This window comes from Malaya genurostris, chromosome 2, assembly GCF_030247185.1.
Source record: "Malaya genurostris strain Urasoe2022 chromosome 2, Malgen_1.1, whole genome shotgun sequence".
Classification (NCBI taxonomy): Eukaryota; Metazoa; Arthropoda; class Insecta; order Diptera; family Culicidae; genus Malaya; species Malaya genurostris.
In genome coordinates, this window is record NC_080571.1 from 151,038,154 (window position 1) to 151,064,195 (window position 26,042).

Sequence of the window (26,042 nt, forward strand, 5' to 3'; positions counted from 1 at the left end):
TTGACTGGGCTGTCGTCCGACATACTTATGACATGTCCAGCCCATCGTAGACGTCCGATTTTAGCTGTCCGTACGATGGGTGGTTCTCCTAGCAGCTGTTGCAATTCGTGATTCATACGCCGTCTCCACGTTCCGTCTTCCATCTGCACTCCGCCATAGATGGTCCTCAGTACCTTTCTTTCGAAAACACTGAGGGCGCGTTGGTCCTCAGCCAGCATAGTCCAGGTCTCGTGGCCATAGAGAACAACCGGTCTAATGAGCGTTTTGTAAATGGTCAATTTCGTGCGGTTGCGTGCTTTTCTCGATCGGAGGGTTTTTCTGAGTCCAAAGTACGCACGATTCCCTCCCAAAATACGTCTATGAATTTCTCTGCTGGTGTCATTATCGGCCGTCATCAGTAAGCCCAAACGCACGAACTCGTCAACCACCTCGATATCGTCACCGTCTATCAATATTCGTGGTGGGAGGCGTAGTGTTTCTTCTCTAGAGCCTCTTCCTCTCATGTATTTTGTTTTCGACGCATTTATGGCCAGTCCGATACGCCTAGCTTTAGCTTTCAGTCCGATGTAGGTTTCCATCATTTTCTCAAGGTTACGTGTCACAATATCAATATCGTCAGCGAAGCCAAAAAGTTGTACGGACTTTCGGAAGATCGTGCCACTCGTTTCGATTCTCACTCTTCGAATCACACCTCCCAGGGAAATATTGAACAAGATACAAGAAAGTCCATCACCTTGACGTAGCCCTCTCCGAGATTCGAAGGGACTCGAGAGCGTCCCAGATACTTGGACGTAGCACATCACTCTATCCATCGTTGCTTTGACCAATCGCGTCTGTTTATCCGGGAAACCGTATTCGTGCATTATCTGCCATACCTGTTCTCGATCGATTGTGTCGTATGCCGCTTTGAAGTCAATGAATAGGTGATGCGCGGGTACGTTGTATTCACGACACTTCTGGAGTACTTGTCTTATCGCGAATATGTGATCCGTAGTGGCGCGGGCTCCAGTAAATCCCGCTTTATACGGCCCTACGAATTCCTTAGCTATTGGTGATAGACGACGGCAAAGGATTTGGGAGAGTACCTTGTAGGCGGCGTTCAGCAATGTGATTGCGCGGTAATTGCAACAATCTAGCTTATCGCCCTTTTTGTAGACGGGACATAGCACTACATCCATCCATTCCTGCGGTAGAATCTCCTCCTCCCAAATCTTGGAAATCATCCAGTGCAGCGCTCTAGCCAGTGCCTCTCCTCCATGTTTGAGCAGCTCGCATGGTAGCTGGTCATTGCCCTCGGCTTTGTTGTTCCTCAGCTTGCCGATCTCCTCACTTATCTCCGTCAGATCAGGTGCTGGGAATCTGTCGTCGGCTGAGCGTGCACCCAGATTGATTCCTGTGTCGTTCTCTGTATCCTGTGCTTCGCCATTCAGATGCTCGTCATAGTACTGCTTCCACCTGTCGATCACCTCACGTTCGTTCGTGAGAAGGTTACCACTGGTATCTCTGCACATTTCGGCCTGTGGCGTGTAGCGGTTCACCTTCTCATAGAATTTTCGTGTATCATTTGAGCGGTACAGCTATTCCATCGCTTCGCGATCTAGGTCTTCCTGAACGTCTTCCTATATATATATATATATATATATATATATATATATATATATATATATATATATATATATATATATATATATATATATATATATATATATATATATATATATATATATATATATATATATATATATATATATATATATATATATATATATATATATATATATATATCTATATATATATATATATATATATATATATATATATATATATATATATATATATATATATATATATATATATATATATATATATATATATATATATATATATTTATCACTGTTTCTAATGTATATATAAAACGATAAACGCTGGCTAGCGGTACCAGACGCAGTGCTGCTTTACACAAGCTCCCTGTCGGCCTTGAGAACGGATTGATTCGAATTATCACTCGACCGCACTGATGCAGACAATAGAATACGGGATGACCTTCATAACGGAATAAAACAATTCACCACATGATTGGAGAAACACGAGTTTGCGTCCGATCAGCCCGATAGTTACAGTGGAACTGTCTGTTTTTCTTGTTATGCTTTGTGCGACGGTTCGTTCAACTGAATCGGATGAAATTTTGCACGCATTTTATGATGCTGCATTTCATCTTAATACTACTAGTGACCGAGGAATTCTCTGCATCACCAGTCACCACAAGTGTCACAGGATAGAGTAGTGGTAATAGGGTGAGGAAACGATCAGGATTTAGCTTGGAAGATAATACGAACTTATATTTAAAAGTCTACACACAATGTTCGTAGCCTGAACGTTCATTAGTAACCGATCTTTGAATGAATGAATAATACACATTAATTATCAATTTACCGATTCACAACTATGCGTAACGTCACAGTATTTGAAAAAAACAATATTTTTGTTTAGAAGCGTACTGAATCATGCGCAGTTTAAATTCTTAGGACAATTTTAAACCAACCGAATTCCCAATCTTACCTCGAAACACGATATCAATGACAATTGTTTTATAGGAACAATCTACAACAATCGAAATGAAAACTTATTCACAATAGCTTTTTGATTTATAATAGCCGACATGCATTGTTGAATTTGCAACAAATTTTGTTTTCAAACCTTTAGTTTTTTACTCAATCTCTAGACTGCCGCATACTGAGAGATAAATATGGAGTCATATTAATTGAAGTCCAATTATGTTAAAAAAAAAACAATTTTCTTGTGGACGAAAAGTTATATTCGAAAAAGAGACAAAGGATGCAAACAAAATGAGTTTTACGATATGCATTAGAAAACTAAATTCTAAAATTAAGTTAGTTAAAAAAACGTTTGAAATAAGAACAACTAGTAACAAAAAGCCGAAATACTTTTAACAAAAGCTTCGCTATTGAATCACCACATGAGAATATGCGATGAGAAAGGCGTGTGAATTGAGCTCACGAACAAAAAATAATATAAAAGATGGAGATAACTTTTGATTAGATTATTTTTAATGGCTATAGAGAATACATAACAAAATTTCTCGATGTGGTAGTATTCTTATAACTTATCGATTATCAATCAGTTTTTGCAATGACTGAGCGGAAATATATATTGGAGAAGCCAAGTGAAAGAAAAACTAACAGAAAAGATGAATTTTTGGAAAAAGATACGCTCAGAGACAGGACTCGAACCTGCGTTCTTATGCATTCCGTGCATACGCGCTACCATTTCGCCACTCTGATCTTGCTTTAGCCACACTAAAACTCGAAACAGACATAGTAGCAACGTACATCGAACATGGTCTACATCCTGGCCGTCACCCGACCGATACCTTACATCAAAACATCTTCTCTGTCCATCAAACACTAGTCCTCTCGCTTTATACCTATTTCTCCGATCAAGAAATGAGTAGGAGAGCGTATTTATAATCGCTTGTCACCTTCTTTAATGGTGGAAATTCGTCATCTAACACTCGATGTGGATAGACGAATAACCTACTACGACTAATTTCGATTTTGTTTTATTTTTTATTCGCAGTTGTCTACCTACCCAAGCTATGGGTAAAAACCGCCATAGATCCGAGAAGGATCCAAAGGATGCTAAGCGTCTGAAACCAAGTGATGTACAGGTAAACGACCGTTTGCTGAGTAAAAACCAATATGCTGATCTACCAGTAGATGTCGAAGAGGAACTGCAGAAGAAGGAAAAAATGCCGCCTTTCTACCTGAAGGGCTTCCCACCAACTCTACGCTCGGATTTCAACACACTGATCAGCAAAGGACTACAGGCAACAATCCGTTTATGTACTGAAGGCTACAAAATAACTGTTCCGGCTTTGAACTACTACAAAGGAGTGGAATGTTATCTGAAGCAGACAAAAGCGGAATACTTCACACACGATATTGCCGCCAACAAACCTATGAAGGTTGTACTTCGAGGACTACCCGACATGATGGAAGCCGAACTAAAGCAGGCACTGTCGGAGGCTGGACTAAAGCCTTTGATGGTGTTTAAAATGAAGCGACATAATACGGACAAAAAGTTTAGAGATCAACTGTACCTGATTCATCTGGAGAAGGGCTCCATCACCATGAGTCAACTGAAAACGATTAAATCGTTATTTCACATAATCATCGAATGGCAAAAGTATAAACCGGTACATCGGGATGTCACACAGTGCACGAACTGTTTGAACTACGGTCATGGAGCGAGGAATTGCCACATGAAAAGTCGGTGCGGGAAATGTGCCGAACCACACAATTTATCGTGTCCCAAACGTGCTGAGTTCACAAAAATTCGACAACAGGCGTCCCGCAAACAATCAACGCGCAAGAATGTTCCACAGAAGGATGAAGTTAATTTCCCAAGGCTCCCACCGAAGAGGGATATTCCGAATTTGCCGCCACTTCCTCGCAGCAATCCAAAAGATTCAGCCGCTGGATCACAAAAAGAATCTTCCTCAAAAATCCCTCCTGGATGGGGCAATAATCAACCACAAGCAAAGGATGACTCTGGTGATTTATTTTCTGCTGAACAACTGATCGTCATTTTTGAAACAATGACAACAAAACTACGAAACTGCAGAACGCGGTTAGATCAAATCAACGCCTTAGGCAAATTCGTCATCGAATATGCAATATAATGAGTTGGTTATAGTAAATTGGAATGCTTGCTCACTCAGGAGCAAAACTGCTGAATTGTCCGACTTTCTTCAAGAGAAGAATGTCGATATTGCTATTTTAACTGAAACTCATCTTAAACCTGAAATTTCTATTTTATTTCCAATTACAGGATTCACAGGCTGGACAGGGCAACTACCAGAGGAGGGGGAGTTGCCATTGCCATTAAACGATCCTGTCAGCACAGGCTTCTGTCAGCCTTTAAATTGCAACTCATAGAAGCCATCGGAATTGAGATTACAACGACGATGGGACCCATCATCATCATTGCAGCGTATTGCCCCAAACAAACCAATCTTCGAGATGGTACGTGTGCATCATTGAAGCGAGATCTGGCTATGCTAACTCGACGACAGAACAAATTCATCATTGCTGGGGACCTGAACGCACGGCATGAGCTGTGGGGAAACAGAAGACAGAATCGAAACGGATTCGTACTTGCCGAAGATTACGAAGCTGGACAATACAACATCTTCGCTCCGGATCAACCAACGCGACTTTCCAGATCGGGAGTTCATTCCATTTTGGATATATTCATCAGCAACATCGCCATAGACAGCTCTCCGGTTGTCTTCTACGAGCTCTCTTCTGACCACTTTCCAGTAATATTGACGTTGGGATCTTCACCAGAAACAGTGCCTATTCAACCACGGAGGAACTATTATCGCACCGATTGGGTCCAATTTCAACAAATCGCCGACCAACTTATTAATATCAATGTTCCACTAGATTCCCCGATGGAAATCGATGCGGCCCTATCTTCCTTCCAGCATTCAATCACAGTCGCTCGTGATAGGACGGTTCCAGTACAACATATGCCGAGTTCCTCTCTTCAAATCGACAGTGTCACCAAGAAACTCATCCGACTTCGAAATATCTACCGGAGGCAGTATCAACGAACTGGCATCCTAGATAGGAAGACTACTTATAACAACTTAACTAGGATAATCCAGGAAAGGATATCTGAGCTTCGCAACAGGAACTTCCAGCAAAAGCTTCGAGAAATTCTCCCACATTCAAAGCCCTTCTGGTCCTTAACGAAGGTGCTTAGGAAAAAACCGAAGCCTATCCCTCCTCTGATGTCACCCCAGGACGCAGCTGAAGGAATACCTTTAATCACACCAGTAGAGAAGGCAAATACGCTAGGCCAGCAGTTTGTGTGTTGTCAAAATTTAGGACTTAACATTGTTAGTCCATATGAAAGAGCCGTTGCTGATAGCGTAGCTGAGGTTGACCAATCAGACAGCTTGGTTCCTGAGGAAAGTAGAGTCACTGCGAATGAGCTGATGGCTTTTGTGAAAAAAATCCAAAAATATGAAGGCCCCCGGTTTCGACAACACATTCAACATTGAGCTGAAACATTTGAGTATTCGCTCATTTGTCTTCTTAGCTAAAATTTTTAACAGGTGCTGGGAGCTTGGTTACTTCCCTTCAATGTAGAAGTTAGCTAAAGTTATCAAAGTTTTGAAACCGGGGAAAGATCCTTCCTTTTCCAATAGCTATCGGCCCATCAGCTTACTCTCTGCCCTATCCAAGCTGTTTGAAAAGTCAATACAAATGCGAATTCTTGCTTTCGCAGATGAACAGGATATATTTCTGGAAGAACAGTTTGGGTTCCGGAAAGGAAGATCCACCATCCACCAACTCACAAGAGTTGACAACGTCATCCAGCAAACCAAATCAGTGTCCAAAACGACTGCCATGGCAATATTGGATATTGAAAAGGCATTCGATAATGTGTGGCACGATGGACTGGTGTTCAAACTGCATCGGTATAACTTTCCCATGTATCTTATTAAAATGATCAAAAATTATCTTGCAGATAGAGCATTCCAGGTTTCTCTGAATAATGCACTTTCAGAAAGATTTACTATTCCTGCTGGTGTACCCCAGGGAAGTATCCTAGGTCCCATTCTATACAACATTTTTACATCAGACATCCCACCTCTTCCGGGTGGTGGTGTTCTGTCACAATTTTCTGATGATACTGCCATTCTTTACAAAGGTCGTGTCATTATTGCTCTGAAGAATAAACTACAGACAGGTCTGGACGCTTTAACGGAATATTTTACAAGCTGGAAAATTGTGATCAATGCAGCAAAAACTCAGGTCATCTTGTTTCCACATTCAAGATCTCCAAAACTTGTTCCATCAGACGAATGCCGAATACGATTCGGTGATGAGGTCATTCAATGGTCCGATGAAGTTATCTATCTAGGACTCACCTTTGACAGACATCTGATATTCAGGTCACAGGTTGACAAAATAGTTCAAAAATGCAGCATACTCATTAGGTCTCTGTATCCGCTGATTTGTAGAACATCTAAACTATGCCTGAAGAATCAGATGGCTGTCTATAAACAAATCATCTACCCCGCAATTGAATACGCAGTCCCTGTTTGGCGGGGCTGTGCACGAACACACAAACTTAGGCTTCAGCGCATTCAAAGTGAGATCTTAAAGATGATTCTAAATCTACCCTCTTGGACAAGGACTAGTGAAGTACATGAGATGGCCTCACTGGATATACTAGAACAAAAATTCGAACAATACTGCACGAAATTTGAAGAGAGGTGCTCAATCTCTGAAATACATATAATTCAAAATTTGTACGTATTAGGTTAGGGATAGTTATAAGTAGGTAGACAATTTATAAATAATTTAAATAAATATTATGATTAAACATTAGTATGTAAAACAAGAGTAACTAAAACACCTAATATTAATAACGAATCGTATGAACAACAAAGATGAAAGGCCAAAGGGTCAAAACAGTTGTACTGTAAAATGTTGATGTAATACACAAAAATAAGATTAATAAACAGATATTTATGCAAAAAAAATTCTTTAATGGTGCCAGTCGCTGGCTGGACATCGTCAGCGACAGACCCCTATGAAGGTTGTATTGATTGTCTGCCCTTTCCTACCAGAAGCAGATTCTTACGGAAAATCAAACCGCAATTGTTTTTAACGATTTATTAATTTTAGTTTGACGTAAAGCCGCCATGACTAAGTTCAATTTTTGCAATGACTGAGCGGAAATATATACTGGAGAAGCCAAGTGAAAGAAAAACTAACAGAAAAGATGAATTTTTGGAAAAAGATACGCTCAGAGACAGGACTCGAACCTGCGTTCTTATGCATTTCGTGCATACGCGCTACCATTTCGCCACTCTGATCTTGCTTTAGCCACACTAAAACTCGAAACAGACATAGTAGCAACGTACATCGAACATGGTCTACATCCTGGCCGTCACCCGACCGATACCGATACGGTTATCAATCGCTTATTAGAATTTTAGTACAACATCTGCTAGTTTATTTAATTAAAACCCAACTACGGATTCCGGAGATTTAGGTAGGCTAGAAAAATCAATCTGATTCTCATCCTAAACAGGAGAGTCGATTGTTTCGATATGTAGGTTTTGACAATTGTTGATTGACTGAACTCTGTTATCTCCATTGGTTTCCAATTACCTCTTCCGAAAGTTCCGGAAGTAACAGAGTTAGAAGTGGAATCAATCGATTTCTCAAAAATATCTCAGTGCAATTGATCATTTCGATTTTTGATAAATAAAATTAAGGTAATTTTCATTAGTTTTCTCTGTGGTTCAATAAATAAATTTTATTTTATGAATTCCATAGTAATACAGGGTGATTTTTTAAGAGCTTGAGAACTTTTTTAAACAATAAAACGCATAAAATTTGCAAAATCTCATCGGTTCTTTATTTTAAACGTTAGATTGGTACATGACATTTACTTTTTGAAGATAATTTCATTTAAATGTTGACCGCGGCTGCGTCTTAGGTGGTCCATTCGGAAAGTCCAATTTTGGGCAACTTTTTTTGGTGGCCAACTTACCGGTCCATTTCTTGAGATGAATTGTTCTCCGAAGTTTTCCCTCAAAATGGCCATAGAATCGCGAGCTGTGTGGCATGTAGCGCCATATTGTTGAAACCACATGTCAACCAAGTTCAGTTCTTCCATTTTTGGCAACAAAAAGTTTGTTAGCATCGAACGATAGCGATCGCCATTCACTGTAACGTTGCGTCCAACAGCATCTTTGAAAAAATACGGTCCAATGATTCCACCAGCGTACAAACCACACCAAACAGTGCATTTTTCGGGATGCATGGGCAGTTCTTGAACGGCTTCTGGTTGCTCTTCACTCCAAATGCGGCAATTTTGCTTATTTACGTAGCCATTCAACCAGAAATGAGCCTCATCGCTGAACAAAATTTGTCGATAAAAAAGCGGACTTTCCGAATGGACCACCTAAGACGCAGCCGCGGTCAACATTTAAATGAAATTATCTTCAAAAACTACAAGGATCAGCCCCATGGGGTTGTTCGAACCGTTGATGTGGAACAAGGCAACCAAAATTCCTAATGATCTACAATCAAAAAGTTCAATCAATCCGAACCTACACCGAACATCATTTGTCTTGATTTGCATTTGTTTTATGACCGACGAAATTACACCAATATCCTAAATGTATGCAATTATATGTTTGTACATACTTGCGATTTCGATATTTAAGCTTCTCTTCGCCAAGCTTGTGTTCAAGTTTATTATGCAAGCAGTTTTTTAGCGTTAAGTTTCTCTACCATTCTGCGATTTCGGTTGAAGCGATAAACTATTTCTCATTATCAATCGAGTTTATCTAATATAAATTAGAAATTAATCTTAAGCACTCAAAATTTATCCAGAGGTAGTTGTCAATTTCTCATGGGGAAACGACATAACAAGGAATTCCGAGCTTGCATGACACAAGATCAGAGCATACCAATTAAGGGCTGAGACTAGTGTGTTTTAGGGCGTTTTAAAGGGCTATTTTCACGCTTCAAATCTGATTTTCTCAGAAACGGTGACGACTATCAAAAAACCCAACTGACAATCTCGTAGGAGATTGGTTTAGATTATTCTGTGAAAATTTCAGAATGATTGTTTGACTTTAGCGGTCGGGAAAGTCTTTTTTCTGAAGGAAGAATTGCATAGCTGAAAACGCCGTCTTTCAAATTGTTCACTGAATTTCTTGCCTTCAAAAGCATGGATCAAAAATCTATCCTGACAATGTCTAGATAATTTCATTTAGATGCGATTAGTGCATAAAAACATATATGTTGTCGCGATAAAAGTGAAGGGAAAGTTATTTTTGTAAAGGTTAGTCGATTTGTATGGTGGCGCCATTTTAGTTTCCTGGTAACGTAACGAAACATGAGAGAGAAATAAAATCGGCTCATCAAGGCTGCCAAACAAGCGGTAGCTTTATTGGATTTTATGTGATGTAGTCAAACTTGTAACCGAAAATATCAAAACTTTCTTGGCCACCCGGCCACATCGAGAGTCTTTTGTAATTTGGAGAAATGTAATACGCACAGCGAGCTTTTAAAGCTTCAAATCGTTTTATGGCGTTTCTCTCTTGCTGTCTAGCAGCAACCTACCTCTAGCTTGCTACGAGAAGGACTGAAACGTTAGCTTTAATTTCGCTTCTATTTATAGATTCGCGTGCTTCCAACAGCTTCGCTTTAGATCGATTGACCAATCAGAGCGATGCTCTCTCTTTGATACATCGCTTACTCCTTCAAAACCGTCGACTATGGCAGGGAAATGCGGTATGCTGGAGATTTTTTGCAGACAAAATAGGACACTGCTAGCTATTAATCAACATTTCAATGATATACAATTCAAAATACATGGCTATGAACATTCAAATCAATACGTAGAAATATTTCCTATCAAATGATGAAATAATATTAATAATTGATACAAAACTGACTGAGCTGTAAGTGTTTAAAACCTGACCACATTTCTACGTGTAGTTTGTGATTTGCACCCCTAATAAAGATGTGTTCCACATCAAAAGTAAATGTCATGTACCAATCTAACGTTTAAAATAAAGAACCGATGAGATTTTGCAAATTTTATGCGTTTTATTGTTTAAAAAAGTTCTCAAGCTCTTAAAAAATCACCCTGTATAAATATTTTGGTTAAATACTTTAGATATGTCCTGTAAATAGTCTGATTTATCCTCTGTCGTTTTCCATGGAGATATTCTTTCAACCTACCGAGTTACCATGACCACAGCAAACTGATTGGTCCAGATTTATTATCTCTCCGCCGCAATGTTTGTAAGACTACTTTTATGGCAAATCTACTTTAGTCGCAAATCGATTGTTCCGAGATATTACAATTTTTACAAATTTATCGAAATTTAGCGTGACGTAATTTATGATGACACCTAACTTCTTCGGCTCCGCTCGACCGAAAAACGGCTATTTTGATTTTCGTTGTTTTGAACGCATGATGATGATTTTTAGGTTCCAGTACTCTTTCAGTTTTGTTATGAATACGAACAATTTCACTTTCTTACATTTTAATAATGTTTTTTAATTAATATTCATTCATGTTATTACCAAGTGTACATGCTAAAAATGTCGTTTTTCATCAAAAATAATCAAGTATTCAAGAGCAATGGTGAAATATCTTTTATTCGAAGTATGAGCCCTCACTACTTAAGCAATTTTTCTATATCTTAGAAAATCGATGGATCAGAACAGAAATCTTCATCTTTTGTTGAGCCATTTACGTACAACTTCGAATGTGCGTGTCCCGTCGAAGAAAGCATACCGTGTTTTCGATCCCATTTTAACCGTTTTCCGATTAATACGTTATTCTAATTGATCATTTGTTGGCGGTAGCGAGCGGTATTTACTGTTTCCAATAAGCTAGTAGTATTCACGATTTTCTGCGTTTTACATTTCCAAAATATATTCAGTTTTCTTCGACAGAAACAATCCGATATAAAGAACTCTTTCATCATTGTGTAAAAAAGCGTTTAGCACTAAGTTTTTAACATTTCAATCTGTCTTTTATGCAGTACCATGGCTTATAATAAACAATGAGAAATGCTTTACGAGAGCTTTTTTGTGTTTGTGTATCATCTTTAACCAAAAATAATTGTAGTCTATTACCTTCTAACTTTTCCGGTCGATTTTCGTTTTTTTTTCAAATGAATGAACAAAAAAAATCATCGCGTGCTGAAAATACTGCATATTTGACGCAAAATTCGCCATATTTCGCAGAACAAAAATATGTTCTCGCTTCAAGCCAAGTAAATAAATATACGTCATATGAATAGGGCTCCAAATAACAAAAACACGCTTTAAGTTCGGAATATAATCAACTAAATTGTATATGCCATCTTATGACCGCAAAACGACATTTTGATTTTGCGCACCTGGAAATATTTCTGTCAAAATCATCATTTGCTGTTGATGTTATAAGCAAAATTAATGTACTTTCCATATTTTTTAGTTTGGTTTTGTTAATATTAATTGCAACCATACTTTTTGCCACCTACTACGAAAGCATTCATAAAGGACTGGAAAACTCACCTACAATCATTAATCAAGTGACCAATTTGAATCAACCAGCGAAACAAAATTCTAACTCTTACATGAAGGAACTAAGCGAGTCAAATAGTGATGCATCCAAATTCAACTTAATTTGGCGTTCTTTGAACTTCACATCAGAATATCGCACATCTAGGAAAACCAATAAAATTGGTAAGTATTCTGTTGAACATCAATACAATGTTGTTTGGCGGTGATTTACCCGGTGTTGTTTCAAAATGTTTCGGGAAGGTAAAACAAGAAAGAGTTCTGCCAATTGAAATACTCTGAATGCGGTGAAACATAACTTTGAAATTTCGTAAAGCGATAGTACTCAAAAGTTTAAGCACTTCATAAAAAGTTTCTATGCACAATTTGTAAATGGCATGCAGGGTAGCATAATTGGTAAAACGATTTCCCCGGATAGAAGCTAGCTCCGGATTCGAGTCTAGTTTCTGCCGTAAGTTTTTTGCGGTTTTCATGACTTAGTTGTATTCGCAAGTCATTTTCAAATCTATTTTCCTTTCCTTTTTTATTCAATAATATAATATACACTGCTAATAATATAATGGCACACTGCTTAAGCTCTAAGATGTCAAGGGTATTTTCTAATCTCAATTAATCACTAACTTCAAACTAGAATAATTTCAAACTAGAATAATATCACTCGTTAATGGCGCATCGGGGTCGAGCTTTCAGCTGTCGATCTGCAGTGGTCGGTGAATTGTTTATTTTGTTTATTTTGGGAGCAGGGAAAAGCCCGATGGAGATGAAATTTGGCAATCTTTCTCTCCAGCAGACATAAAACCTCCTCATCTTTGGTATCAACAGATTACAATGATCCAACAGATACAATAAGGCTTAACACTAACAATAAAGACTAATAATTAAAACTAAACCTATAACCCTATATCTAGTTGATGACACCAAGCATTACAGGGCAGCAATAGTGTTCTTGCTTAAACGGCCAGAGAGAGAAGAGACAGATGGAGGTAAATGGCTTCCAATAAAAATACAGAAGACGAAGAAAATGAAAGGGAAACCGAAAGGGTTAGTATCAGCAAGTGAACCTAATTAGTTGCCAACGGTAATGTGGGAAAGTCTTAGTGATGGTGGAACAAAAATACAAACGGTTACAAACATATACTGATAAAAAGTTAATCTAACAAGTGACTATGAAACAATCGTTTGATCATATTTCGAGATAGATGAAAGTCGAAAACATTGGAGCATCTATTGAATGTTGTGCACATACTGGAAAATGGTTCATTGTAACCATAATTTGTTAGTGCAATGGGTAAACTCAAGAAACGATGAGAGCGTAGATTACGTCGATGAATGTCCAGATTAACCAATTGCAGAAGCTCGAGACAATCGATACGTGATTATAATAAATCAACAACAAAAACGGCTTTGGAGACATTTCTACTAACAGATAGCAGATCCAGGTCAATTAGCTTACAGCGATATTTGTAACTAGGAAGATTCGCTGGATAGCTTCGATACGTGCAATGTTGAATTGATGATGAGGTGCCCGTACATCAGCTGCATATTCTAGCGTCGAACGGAAAAAAGCAAAAAATAATGCCTTAAGACAGTGTACATTAGTAAAGCTCTTAGTAACACGAAACCCAAGATCTTGGAGGGCTTTGAAATCACATAATCGATGTGACTTTTGAAGTCCAGCTTGGAATCAAGAACTATACCCAAATCGTTCACAGAAGATTCACGTTTCAGTATATTATGGGAGATGCTATAGTCGTAGGTAATCAGCGAGCGTTTACGAGTAAACGACAAAACGGGACACTTCGAGGCATTCAAAACCATTCTATTATCCTGACACCAGTTTGTGAATAAGTCTAACAGTGACTGCAAATATATAGTGTCTTCATATAGCAAGTCAGTCAGATGGCGTTGGAGAATATCTATGTTGAGAGCATCCATCGGTTCGTGTGGGTCCGCGGGAAACACCCCAAGGCTACGAAAACCCGGCGGGTGGCCCGCATGCTGATTTTCAACTGGAGCGGTCTTTCGTGGTCGGTGATGGTGATGTTGCGGAAGAGATGGCAAGAGAAGTAAATATTGTGGAAAACGTGGTGAAAAGGGTGTGTAAGGACAAAAGGGTGTGTAAGGACGGCGCGATACATTAAGCACGACCACACGATATGCTCAATGTCCTGATAACCATCGTTACAGGTGCAGAGACCGCTCTCCTTGAGCCCAGCACGCCAGAGATGTGCGTTGAAAGTGTAGTGATTTGACATGGGCCGCGACGTAACACGAATGAAATCGCGACTCACGTTCATCCCCCTGAACCAAGGTTTCGTCGATGCCCTAGGGATAATGGAATGTAGCCATCGTCCCAGTTCGCCATTGCTCCATGAAGTTTGCCAACTTTCGCGATTTTTCTGACGAGAGATACTGAAAAATTCATTAAAGCAAATTGGTCTATCATAAATATCACCTTCTAATGCGCCCGGAATGCACAGTTTTTTGAATCGACAAAAACGTGAACTTAATTCTCTAGCTGCTAAACCGTTGATCCGATATACATAGTTTCTTTATAGAACTCAATCACTCTAACGCAAAAATTTTCGGACATATGAAACATTTTTATTTGAAACCACTTAAAATCAACATTTTGTATTTAATTTTTGATTCATGCCATCGGAAATATGATCACAATTTTATGATAAAATTTTCTGTTGTGTGACATAATCTCAAATAATTCAAAATTAAACTTTTCTGAAATGTTTGGTATAAACGAGTATCAAAGAGGATAATTCATAAGACGCGTTTGCCTTTTTCGTATTTTGAAAGCTCATAGCTCAGTGATCAGTTAAAGGATTTATATAATCTAACTACCAATAAAATGGAAATTTTTCAACTTAAACGTGTACTGCAACAGCATTGAAGTATTTCAATAGTACACTATTGAAAAACCTGTCTCATTTGACTTATGTCAACACCAGCCAATCAGAACGCGTTCTGAGAAAGATAACAAAATATTTACTGCTGTACAATAAATTGTTCGAGAAAAATGTTTCGAACAGTGCTTAATATTGTAGTGAGTTCCACAGTTTGGTCCTTCTGAAAGGCAAGAATGAATCCCGTACAGCATCCTGATAGTTTCTTTCAATGAATTATGTAAATCCGAAATGAAATAATCAACATTAAAATTCTGTATGCGGCTATTTTTATTGCCGTTAGGACCGCCCATTAGTGAAAAAGCTACTAACGAGGTCACGTGAAAAGAAATCGCTTAATAAAAATTGGATCAGTTTGGATTCTATCGCCATTGCGAGCTGATGTATTGTGTGTCATTTGCAAAGCTAGTTTCGCTTCCGACAAGAGCGATTACGTCACAGCTGCTAGTCGGTTGTATTGTTGAAGAAACAACGAAAAGAGGACAACGGTGGAGAGCATCAAACAAAATCAGCCGTTCTAATGGCTCTAAAAGTTTTCTAAAGAACTACTAGGATTTCTTGCTCGCAAATCGAAGATAAAAACCTGTTTTAATCCACCTGGTGGTGTAATGATTCCTTTCTCATATCAATCATACTATCATATATAATACTGTGGTATTCTTCAAAATAATTTTCTTCGATTCTTAAAAGAATAAACAAAATCAGTTTGTTTGATCGTCTACTGATAAAAACTATCGATTGGAGAAGATTTAAGGTCGATTTAGAAATTTTTTTACGGTTTTTTGTCCCTTTCAGTGATGGCAAAACATTTTTAACACACTTTACCCTATATTTCCGGATCCAGAACTCGGATCCAGATGAAATTCAGGAATTACGTATGGGACCACCGGGCCTTTCATTTGAATCTAAGTTTGTGGAAATCGGTTGCGCCATTTATGAGAAAAGTTAGAAAACATATTTTCAAAATTCGGTTGTCACAGTGATTGCATAACCTTTCTATATGAGAAAGGCAAAAACCTCAGTTTAGTGCAAATCTAGTACTGTTTGATTAGATTTGTGCACTTTTCGCTGTGTGAAATTCACAGTAATCGAGATCAAGTGAAGCCTTCTTTGTTTTTGCGAAAAATGTGAAAGAGGGGAATGCTTGCATAATTCATACAATTGATCAACTAATTGATATTCGGAAGTGTTAAGGAACATGTCAGTTGTTTTCGTATTCACGACATCCAGTTATGTCTCTGACATTACCCACCCGCCTTTTTTTCGCAATTATTTTCAGTGTCTGCTATGTTCGACACAATTACTAAAAACGTAAAATTACATATAATTGTTGAAGACTGTACACGTTTTGGCATTTTCCCTAAAAAGTTATTTGACATTTAAACTTTTATATACACTAACTTTAACTACAAATTTGAAGCAGGGTCGCAGACCAAAAGGCACATACATATACTTTTTGTAAAACTTAAATCAAGAAATATAAAGTTACGAAGTGCGTAACGTGGCCCTTCCGAATTGTGTAAATAAGACAATGAAATATAGAGTGCTTTTTTATAATTTTCTTAGCAAAAACATTTACTTAAACGACTATTTTTGGTTCATCAAAAGGAGCTATTTAGGAAATGTTCAAACATTAGAATCGGTCGTTAGTGTAGGTTTTTGCAATGGTGTAATGATTGAATATAAGCTCATGATGCATTCTTTTATGCTTGAAAGGCTGAATCCTTTATGTAAAATCACGCCATTCTACGAAATACGTTCTTATGAATTAAGCCATACACCGAAAATATAATGGAATTCACACGATTTCTAAATAAATAGTACTATGAAATGCAGAGCAGAGCGGCAGCCAGTAATACTGAATGGGTTGTCGAGCTGTTAACAGCATATTCTGGAGGAACAGTTAAGGGCAAGGCAAAGTCCCGCTCAAACCGTGCTGGTCTGAAGTGCCCAGTTGGCGGCAGAATCCATCGTTTGCCTCGGAAGGGGAACTACGTCGAGCGTGTCAGTGCTGGTGCATCGGTCTATCTGGCGGCAGTGATGGAGTACTTGGTTGCCGAAGTGTTGGAATTGGCCGGTAACGCTGCCCATGACAACGAAAACGAAAATCATCCCTCGCCATCTGCAGCTGACCATCCGTTGAAAACCCCGTCCTTTTCAGGATGACCACATCACTATGATAAAGAAATATTTAGAATTGCTTTAAGTTCAGCCAGTTCATATACGCCTGGAAAGTAGAATGCGCAAATCAAGTGGAAACATTTGTTCTAACAATTTTTGTTTTCGGCCGCATAATAAAGTAATCGCGACAAAAGTACATATTGATCTGTGGCAACTCTGTTTCGCACGGCATATTTGTAAACTAGTATAAAGATGTGTTCAAAATCATCACTTTCGCTTTCGCATTGCCGTTCGTAATTGAATGTGTTAGTGACGGTGTAAATTATTTTAACTCCCATCTTGATGAATCTTTTGGTAGGAAATATTGAGATCTGAGATGGTTCACGTGTGTGTCTTGTTTCGGCAACAATGAGACGACAGGTCCTCGATGTTGCTGTCGTGTGTCTTGTTTTGGGAAGAGTTGCTCAGCAAATGGTAGGAATAATGAAGCATTCAACTTTTATATGGATGCTCTTGTATAGATACAGACATCTCGCGTTCTGATTGGCTGGTGCTGTCATGGGTTAAATCAAACAGGTTTTTCAATAGTGTACTATTGAAAAACTTCAATACTGTTGTAATACACGTTCAAGTTGAAGATTTTCGATTCTATTGGTAGTTAGATTATATAAATCCTTCCTCAGATCACTGAGCTATGAGCTTTCAAAATACGAGAAAGGCAAACGCGCCTTATGAATTATCTTCTTTGATACTCGTTTATACCAAACATTTCAGAAAAGTTTAATTGTGAACTATTTAAGAATATGTCACACAACTGAAAGTGTTATCATAAAATTGTGATCATATTTCCGACGGCATGTAGCAAGAATTATGTTGATTCGTTAGATATAACAGGAGATATTCACGATCAAAAACTTATCACTCTCTCAGAGGGTAAATTTTGAAAAGGCGCCCCATAGTAAAGTAAGTCGTATTCACGACAAAATGGCCCAATGATTCCGCCAGACCAAAATCCGCACCAAACTGTCACTCTCTGAGGATGCATCGGCTTCTCCATGATAACGTGTGGGTTTTCTGTCCCCCAGATGCGACTATTTTGCTTATTAACACACCCGCCGGGGTGAAAATGTGCCTCATCCGAGAAGATGATTTTTTGGCAAAAATCGGCGTCTTCTTCTAGCTGATCACAAGCCCAGTATATACACAACCATTTTTGTATACACAACCATTTCCGTTCAGCGTAAGGATATAACTAAGTTTCTGTCAAATCAGAAGTGACATTAAGGTTACCAATGTCGAAATAACCGCTAGCTCAAAACAAAATGTTAGATGGCGGACCCTGTATATTTCGTTGTCTTATTTACACAATTCAAAAGGGCCACGTTACGCTTTTCGTAACTTTATATTACTTTATATAAGCTTTACAAAATGTATATGTATGTGCCTTTGGACCCTGCTTCCTATTAGTAGTTATAGTTAGTGTATATAAAAGTTTAAATGTTAAATAACTTTTTACGGAAAATGCCAAACCGTGCACAGTCTTCAACAATAATGTGTAATTTTACGTTTTAAGTAATTGTGTCGAACATAGTAGACACTGAAAATTATTGCGAAAAAAGTTATGTATCAGATGTACAACTTTGCTTCCGCCGTTTTCCGATAGGTGGCTGTACCGGCTGAGGCTGGTTAAAATACTTAGATGATAATGCCTTTAAAGTGAGTGTGTACAGTGCCTAACGAATTGTCATCGCCGTTTCAGTGACTGTTGTTCTTGTTTTCGTATTATTCACGCTCGAAAATGTCTGTTTATGTGCCCAATTCTCGCCGTTTGAGGAAAGTTTTACTTTTCTGGTACAATTCGAAAATAATGCAACTGAAGCGCACCGAATGCTTTCAGAAACTTACGGTGATGCTGCTCTGAGTAAAATAACGTGTCGGGAGTGGTTTCAACGTTTTAAAACAGGTGATTTCGATGTCGAAGACAAACATGATGGTGGAAGCGAAAAAACCTTCAAAGATGAATAACAATTTACTACGATCTCTTAAATCTTAAATCTCTTAATCTCGGGTGAAACCATCACAGGAGATCGCTACCGAACGCAACTGATGCGCCTTAGTCGCGCGCTAAAGGAAAGGCGGCCACAGTATCAAGAGCAATATGACAAAGGCATCCTCTAACACGACAATGCTCGGCCTCACGTCGCAAAAGTGGTCAAAAAGTACCTGGAAACGCTGAAGTGGTCTTGCCCCAGCCGCCGTATTCCCCAGATGTCGCCCCATCTGACCTCCACCTATTCCGTTCGATGGCACACGGCCTGGCAGATAAACTTTTTCAATTCTTCGAAGAGTTGGAAAAATGGATTGCTTCATGGATAGCGTCAAAAAAGGACTCCTTTTTTAGAACCGGGATCCGAAAATTTCTGGAAAGATGGGAGAAAGTTGTCGCTAGCGACGTACAATACTTTGAATAATACATCTGTAAGCACATTTTCGCAATAAAGCTTTAAATTTTGGAAAAAGAACGGCGGAAGCAATGTTGTACACCTAAAACAAAAAAATGATTTTAAGTGGTTTCAAACGAAAATGCTTCATATATCCTAAACTTTTTGCGTTAGGCCTATAACTTCTGCGGCAAAGTTTTTTTTATCGTTAGAAGTTCTAAAACTTTGTAGAAGAAATCGTTTTTCTATCTCTTAAGGGAAAAAGTTGTTGAAATGAACATTTATCGTAGTAGGCTTTGCACATTTTTAATGGGATAAAATCACGAGGCATATTTTTGTGAATGAGTTCTCCAAAGGTACTATTTATTTATATATTTTATTCATATATTTTTTTTAATCAACAGACAAACTAAAGTCCTAATGATTATTTCTAAGAATATTCAAAAAATTCGCTTTTATTCTGCTACGAGGAAAATGGAAATCGAATCCCATCGATACGCCATTGAAGGTTCGCTGCAATCCAATAAAGGCACCGTTGATTCCGTAGTTAGTACGACGTAGAGGCATTCTGAGGAGGTTGTTGTTGCGAAGAGCTCTAGAACGAACGTTGATGTTGATTTCACTAAGTAGTGCAGGGCAATCAATATTGTTCGTCAAAATATCGGCAATCAGCATTGCACGGAACAGATCTCGGCGTACTTGTAGAGTACCGAGTCCGATGAGCATCGCACGGCTTTCATAACTAGGCAGCTGGTGAGGGTTATTCCAGGGCAAACGACGAAGAGCGAAACGAACGAATCTGCGCTGTATTGATTCAAGTCTTAAAGCTCCATCATGAAAGTGAGGGTTCCATACTGACGAACAATATTCGAGTGTTGACCGTACAAGCGAGCAGTAGAGAGATTTCAAACAATATATATCTGTGAATTGCTTGGCGGTTCTCATGACAAATCCTAGACAACGAGAAGCTTTTGCCACGATGTACGAAATATGCTGCTTGTAATTCAATTGTTCGTCGAGAAGAACGCCAAGATCTTTGACACAATTGACTCTATCAATCACTGATCCTCGAAGACAATAATTGAAACGAACGTTTTTCAAAATTGGTGTAAGACCATGCTGATGCAACTTCTCAGATAGTATGTTTATGGAAACTGAGTCAACAGCTCCCTTGATGTCTAGGAAAACTGACGCCAGTTGTTCTTTAGTAAATGCCATTTGAATTTCTGTTGAGAGCAACGCAAGACTATCGCCTCTGCGGAGAAAAAAATTGTGTATCTGAAAGTAAGCCATTAGTCTCGACTCAATTGTCTAGACGAAACAGAATCATTTTTTCGAACAATTTCCGGATACAGGAAAGCATAGCAATAGGTCGTTACGAATTGTGATCGGAGGCTGGTTTCCCTGGTTTTTAAATGGCGATAACTCTTACTTGTCTCCAGTCATGTGGGACAATATTATCCTCAAGAAGCTTATTGAATAAATTCTAAAAACGTCCTTTGGCAGAGTCAGGCAAATTTTTCAACAAGTTCAATTTGATTCTGTCTAACCCCTGAGCTTTATTGTTACACGACAAGAGCCCAAGTGAGAACTCTACCATCGAAAAAGGTATTTCGTTTGTATTTGATGTCGCGACGCGGGAGATCTTCTGGTCCGGAGCAGAGTCTGGGTATACTTTTTTTTGCAAAATCGAATATCCAGCTGTTTGAATATTCCTCGCTTTCATTCGTGATGTTTTAATTAAGCATTCGTCGGGCTGTGTTCCAAAGAGTGCTCATCGATGTTTCTTTCGTAAATTCGTCAACAAACTGGCGCCAGTAACCTCGTTTTTTGTTTTAATGAAGTTCTTCATTTGCGTGTCTAACATTTCATAATTACGATAATTATCATGTGTTCCATTGGCTCTAAAGTGTTTGAACGCGGAGGCTCTTTCCGCGTTCAGTGATGAGCACTCTTTGTCCTACAACGGATTGGGAGGACGGATTTTAGTATTCGCGCCGGGTACACGCTTCGTCTGGGCTTGAATCGCGGAGTCGAGAATCAAGCCAGCCAAAAACGTGTACTCTTCCTCCGGAGGAAGTTCTTGTGTTGTTTCGGGTTTCTCATACATCGAATTTGCGTAGTCAATTAATATTTCGTGTGAGGTCATACGAATCATTGATTGTCTCCGATGGTCCTGATCCATTGGTGATAGAAATTACGATAGGTAGAAGATCGCTAGCGTGGGGATCGGGGATCACCTCCCACGTGCAGTCGAACCGTAGCGATGTCGAGCAAGGGGATAAATCTAGCGCACTCGATCTTGCTGGTAGTGCAGGAGTTCGTGTCATTTCTCCCGTATTCAAGATTGTCATATTGAAGTTGTCGCAGATATCATGGATAATAGCTTATCTGTTATCGTCGTGAAAACAACCCCATTCCGTACCGTGTGAGTTAATAGCCAAGTCTCCTAAAACCAATGTCGGTGCGGGAAATAGCTCTATGATATCACTGAGCCGGTGATACCCATCCGAGGCTCTCAGGGGAATGTAGATGGAAGCAATGCAAAGGTCCTTGCCTGTTCTGTAACATAACATGCCACAACCTCAATACCTGGTATTAAGGGGAGGTAAATACGATAGAAATAATAGTTCTTTTTGATCCCCAAAAGTACTCCTCCGTAGGGATCATCCCGATCCAGGCGAAAAATGTTAAAATCGTGGAAGTTTAAGGTTATTTCAGAAGTTAGCAGAGTTTCGCAAAATGCGAATGCGTTACATTTTAGATTGTTTACTAATAGCTGGAAGGGGTCTATTTTTTATGATACTTCTGCAATTCCACTGAATAACAATGATTGTATCCGTGACCTCGGGGGGTGACTTAGCCATCGAAAGATGCAATCGCTGAAAGAAGGGGCCATTTTGCAGTCAACTGCTTCAAAAATGTTTTAACTGTAGGAATGGAGCCATTAATAGACTTTTAAGAGGTTCTGAAACATCGAAGGAAGTCATGATCCATTCAACGATATCTCAGAATTCAACAAACCCAACCCCACCCACGGAATTTATTTTCCAAGACCTGGAGTTTTTTCTCCGGTATTATCACAACTTCCTGTTGCTGTAGTTTTGGTAGTAGAGATGGTCGGGTATAGAAATTTTTATACCCGAACCCGACCCGTACCCGAGTGATCAGCAAAAAAAATTACCCGTAACCGATTAAAAATTTGAAAAATTACCCGTACTATGTCAAAATCGAATAAAAAAGAATTACCCGTACCCGACCCGAATGAGTAGTAAAAATTTTACCAAAGTTCAGGATGGAAAAAATAAAATGTGTTAGATAGCGAGCCGTACCATGCTCTAGTTGGTAAGTAAAATACATTAAAATGCTTGTTTACATTTAAACATATAAATACACTGTGAAGCATGAATAGATTTTCAATGTCTTTGGTACTTTATACTCATTTACAAATGTCAACAAAAGGGAGTAATATCTACTCAAATTTTCCGAGACGCATATTTACCCAAAATGTCGTAATACCCGTTGTATTCAATTTTGGGTAGGTATGGTTTCTATGAAACAGTGCGACTTTTGATCCAATTCTTTAGAACCACAAATAAGCGTGCACACACATAAAAATTCACATTCGAATCACTTGAAAAATCACGTCAAATGGTTCCAAATGTCTAATTGAATATTATACGTGACGAAAATGAATGTTATGCGAACATCCCCTAAAATGAATAGAGTATCATCAGTTCGTTTACGTGAATTGACCAAACATCAAATAATGTACGTGTATTTCTGGTGTGAAAAATTCAATTTAGAATATGGTGAACAGTGAGTCCTTCAAGTGTAAGTAGTTCAAACATTCGTGAGAAATTTTTTTTTTAGAATTTTTTACTACAAAGCAAAATGGATTATGATTTTGATTTAAATTAATCTGTCAAATATGTCTTTAAATTAATCTGTCAAATATATGATTTAAATTAATCTGTTAAATAATTCTGTCAAATATGTCAAACCCACACCCACGATATTAACGGTAGCTGGTGGTTTTTACAGCCATTGAACATCTGTGCCACCTCCGGTGGAACCCTCAAAAAGTGAAAATTAACTGGCAATATAGCCCAACTTGTGTGCCATCAATCGGTATCATTTAGAGTGAGGTGACACCACCCAGAAGTGAAGAATAAGCAGAACATCTGTGCAGATTTTCTGAAATAAATGTTCATGTTTTTATGGTTAGAATCCTAATGATTTATATGAAAATTTAGAAAATCTCCAACCAATATTTAAAATAACAGTTTTCTGGTATCTGAATGTGATATGAGTACTACACTACATATTATATATGAATCAAATAATTTTTACTGGATTATGCATTAAACAGCTTTAAAAATATTAATTAAAACCTACGTGAAAAGTAGGGTCTAATCGCAACATCTTAGAGCTAAGGCAGTGTGTCTTATTAAATGTTATAAAAGTACGGGTGTGTAATCTCAGAGACATAACTGGATGTCGTGAATACGAATAAAACTGACACGATTTCTTTACACTTTCGAATTCGAATTGATAGTTGGTCGATTGCGTGAATTGCGAAACTTTCCCTCTTTTCACTACTAAAATTTTAAACGAGTGCCAAATGATGCGAAACTGGTTTAATGCGTCTTCTCCGACGTCTGCTTTCATCCAACGCACAAGAAGTAATGATCGATTTTCGACCACGGTTCCCCTTTTATAACGTTCAGTTGAAGATATGTGCCTGACTATGTCAAAATCGTCGTACTTGCGCGAAAAACCCAAGCAAAAGTAAAGAGTTTTCCACGTTGTTTAAAAATTTCAGAAAACTTAATTTATGAGTTGTTTGTGGTTATCTCACACTGTTCAAAATATTATCCTAAATTCCTGATCATATTTTTGATGAAATAGTGAAAGAATTATGTTGCTGCCATTAATATAAGTCGAGATATTCACGATTAAGTTCTTTTGAAAAGGCGCCCCAGAGTAAAGTAAGTCGTATTCACGACAAAAAAGTAGGGTGGAAAATATTCACATAACTTTTCACGTAAATATGATTGATCGGTTTTTTTTTAAATGAAGAAGGGAAATGTTTTTTTTTCTGGGAAAAGATGCCAGTTGTCAGGTCTGGTCCTAGGCGCGAATGTCAAAACCACTTGAATCAAATTGTTTATTTTTCGGAAGAACCGTTCTGCAATACAAATTCTCGTCAACGTGTAAACATACAGGGTCCGGCACTCGAAGCGTAACCAACTTCAGACCGCTCGCACAGCTGACACACGGGCATCAGCTCTCTAGAAATTTGCTAAATGACAGTTCGGAGTTGTATTGTTTACAAGCACAAGAAAGCATTTTGCCAAAAGTGAACGCGAAAAAAATCTTGATTTGAGAGAGCGAAGGAGTTGCTTCGTTTGGCCGAAAGCGGTCAATTTCCGAACATTGTATTTCCTGACGAGAAAATTTTTCCAATTGAGCAATTCGTAAACTCTCAAAACGATAGGGTTTACTTGACCGACCATTCAGACGAGAATTTGAGTCATCGATTGGCCACCAGGAGGCAGCACCCGCAACAGATAATGGTTTGGGCCGCTGTAACCGCAGATGGGCGCTCTCCAATCGTTTTCATCGAGCCTGGCGTCAAGGTAAATGCGACATATTATCGGGAAAGTATTCTGGAGATTGCTTTGAAGCCGTGGGCAGACAAACATTTCGGTGGCAGACCATGGACGTTTCAGCAGGACTCGGCACCGTCTCACAAAGCTCGAGTGAACCAAGAATGGCTGAAAAACAACGTTCCGAACTTCATCACGTCCACACAATGGCTCTCGAATTCACCAGATGCGAATCCAATGGATTTTTCTCTTTGGACCATTTTGGAGAGCAAAGTCCGAACTAAAAGATACACCAGTCTCGAGGCGCTGGAAAAAGTTATTGTCCGCGAGTGGGCCTAAATACCTGCAAGTCACATTCGGCAACTTGCGATTCGTTTTTTGACCGTCTCAAGGCCATAGTCAAGGCAAAAGGTGGTCATATCGAGCAAAAGTGAATTGATTCTGAATTTTGTATTATTTTACACATTTTGTACTTTGAATTAAGTAAAAGTTCCCAACTGAATTTATGGCCTTTTTAATTGGTTACACTTCGAGTGCCGGACCCTGTATTTATGTGAAGTACAAATGGTCGGGTAATCGATTCTACTCCTTCAGTAAAGCAGGGTGGAACCGGTTTGAAATGGCGAGTAGGCTAATGCCGCAGCTGCCTTCCGTCCCATAAAACCGTGGCAGGCCTTATGGCACGCCGTCTCACTTTCAGCCACCTAGTTGGGATGACTGGGGGGAAGTAGATTCAGATGCCCTTTTCTTAATTTGCGCTGATCCGGCTCTGAGCGCAAAGGCAACCCTCGCATGGCCTCACTGCAC

General features: G+C 38.8%; 1 protein-coding gene across 6 annotated transcripts in view; it reads left to right on the plus strand.

Moving 5' to 3' along the window:
• Nucleotides 1–26,042, plus strand: part of LOC131427593 (nose resistant to fluoxetine protein 6) — a 1,835,865-nt gene that overhangs the window by 405,485 nt on the left and 1,404,338 nt on the right. For all 6 annotated transcript variants that reach the window (XM_058590935.1, XM_058590937.1, XM_058590936.1 and 3 more), the window contains one exon: nucleotides 12,058–12,308. In XM_058590935.1, coding sequence (XP_058446918.1) covers nucleotides 12,058–12,308 — 251 coding nt within the window. The remainder of the gene's footprint in view (nucleotides 1–12,057; nucleotides 12,309–26,042) is intronic.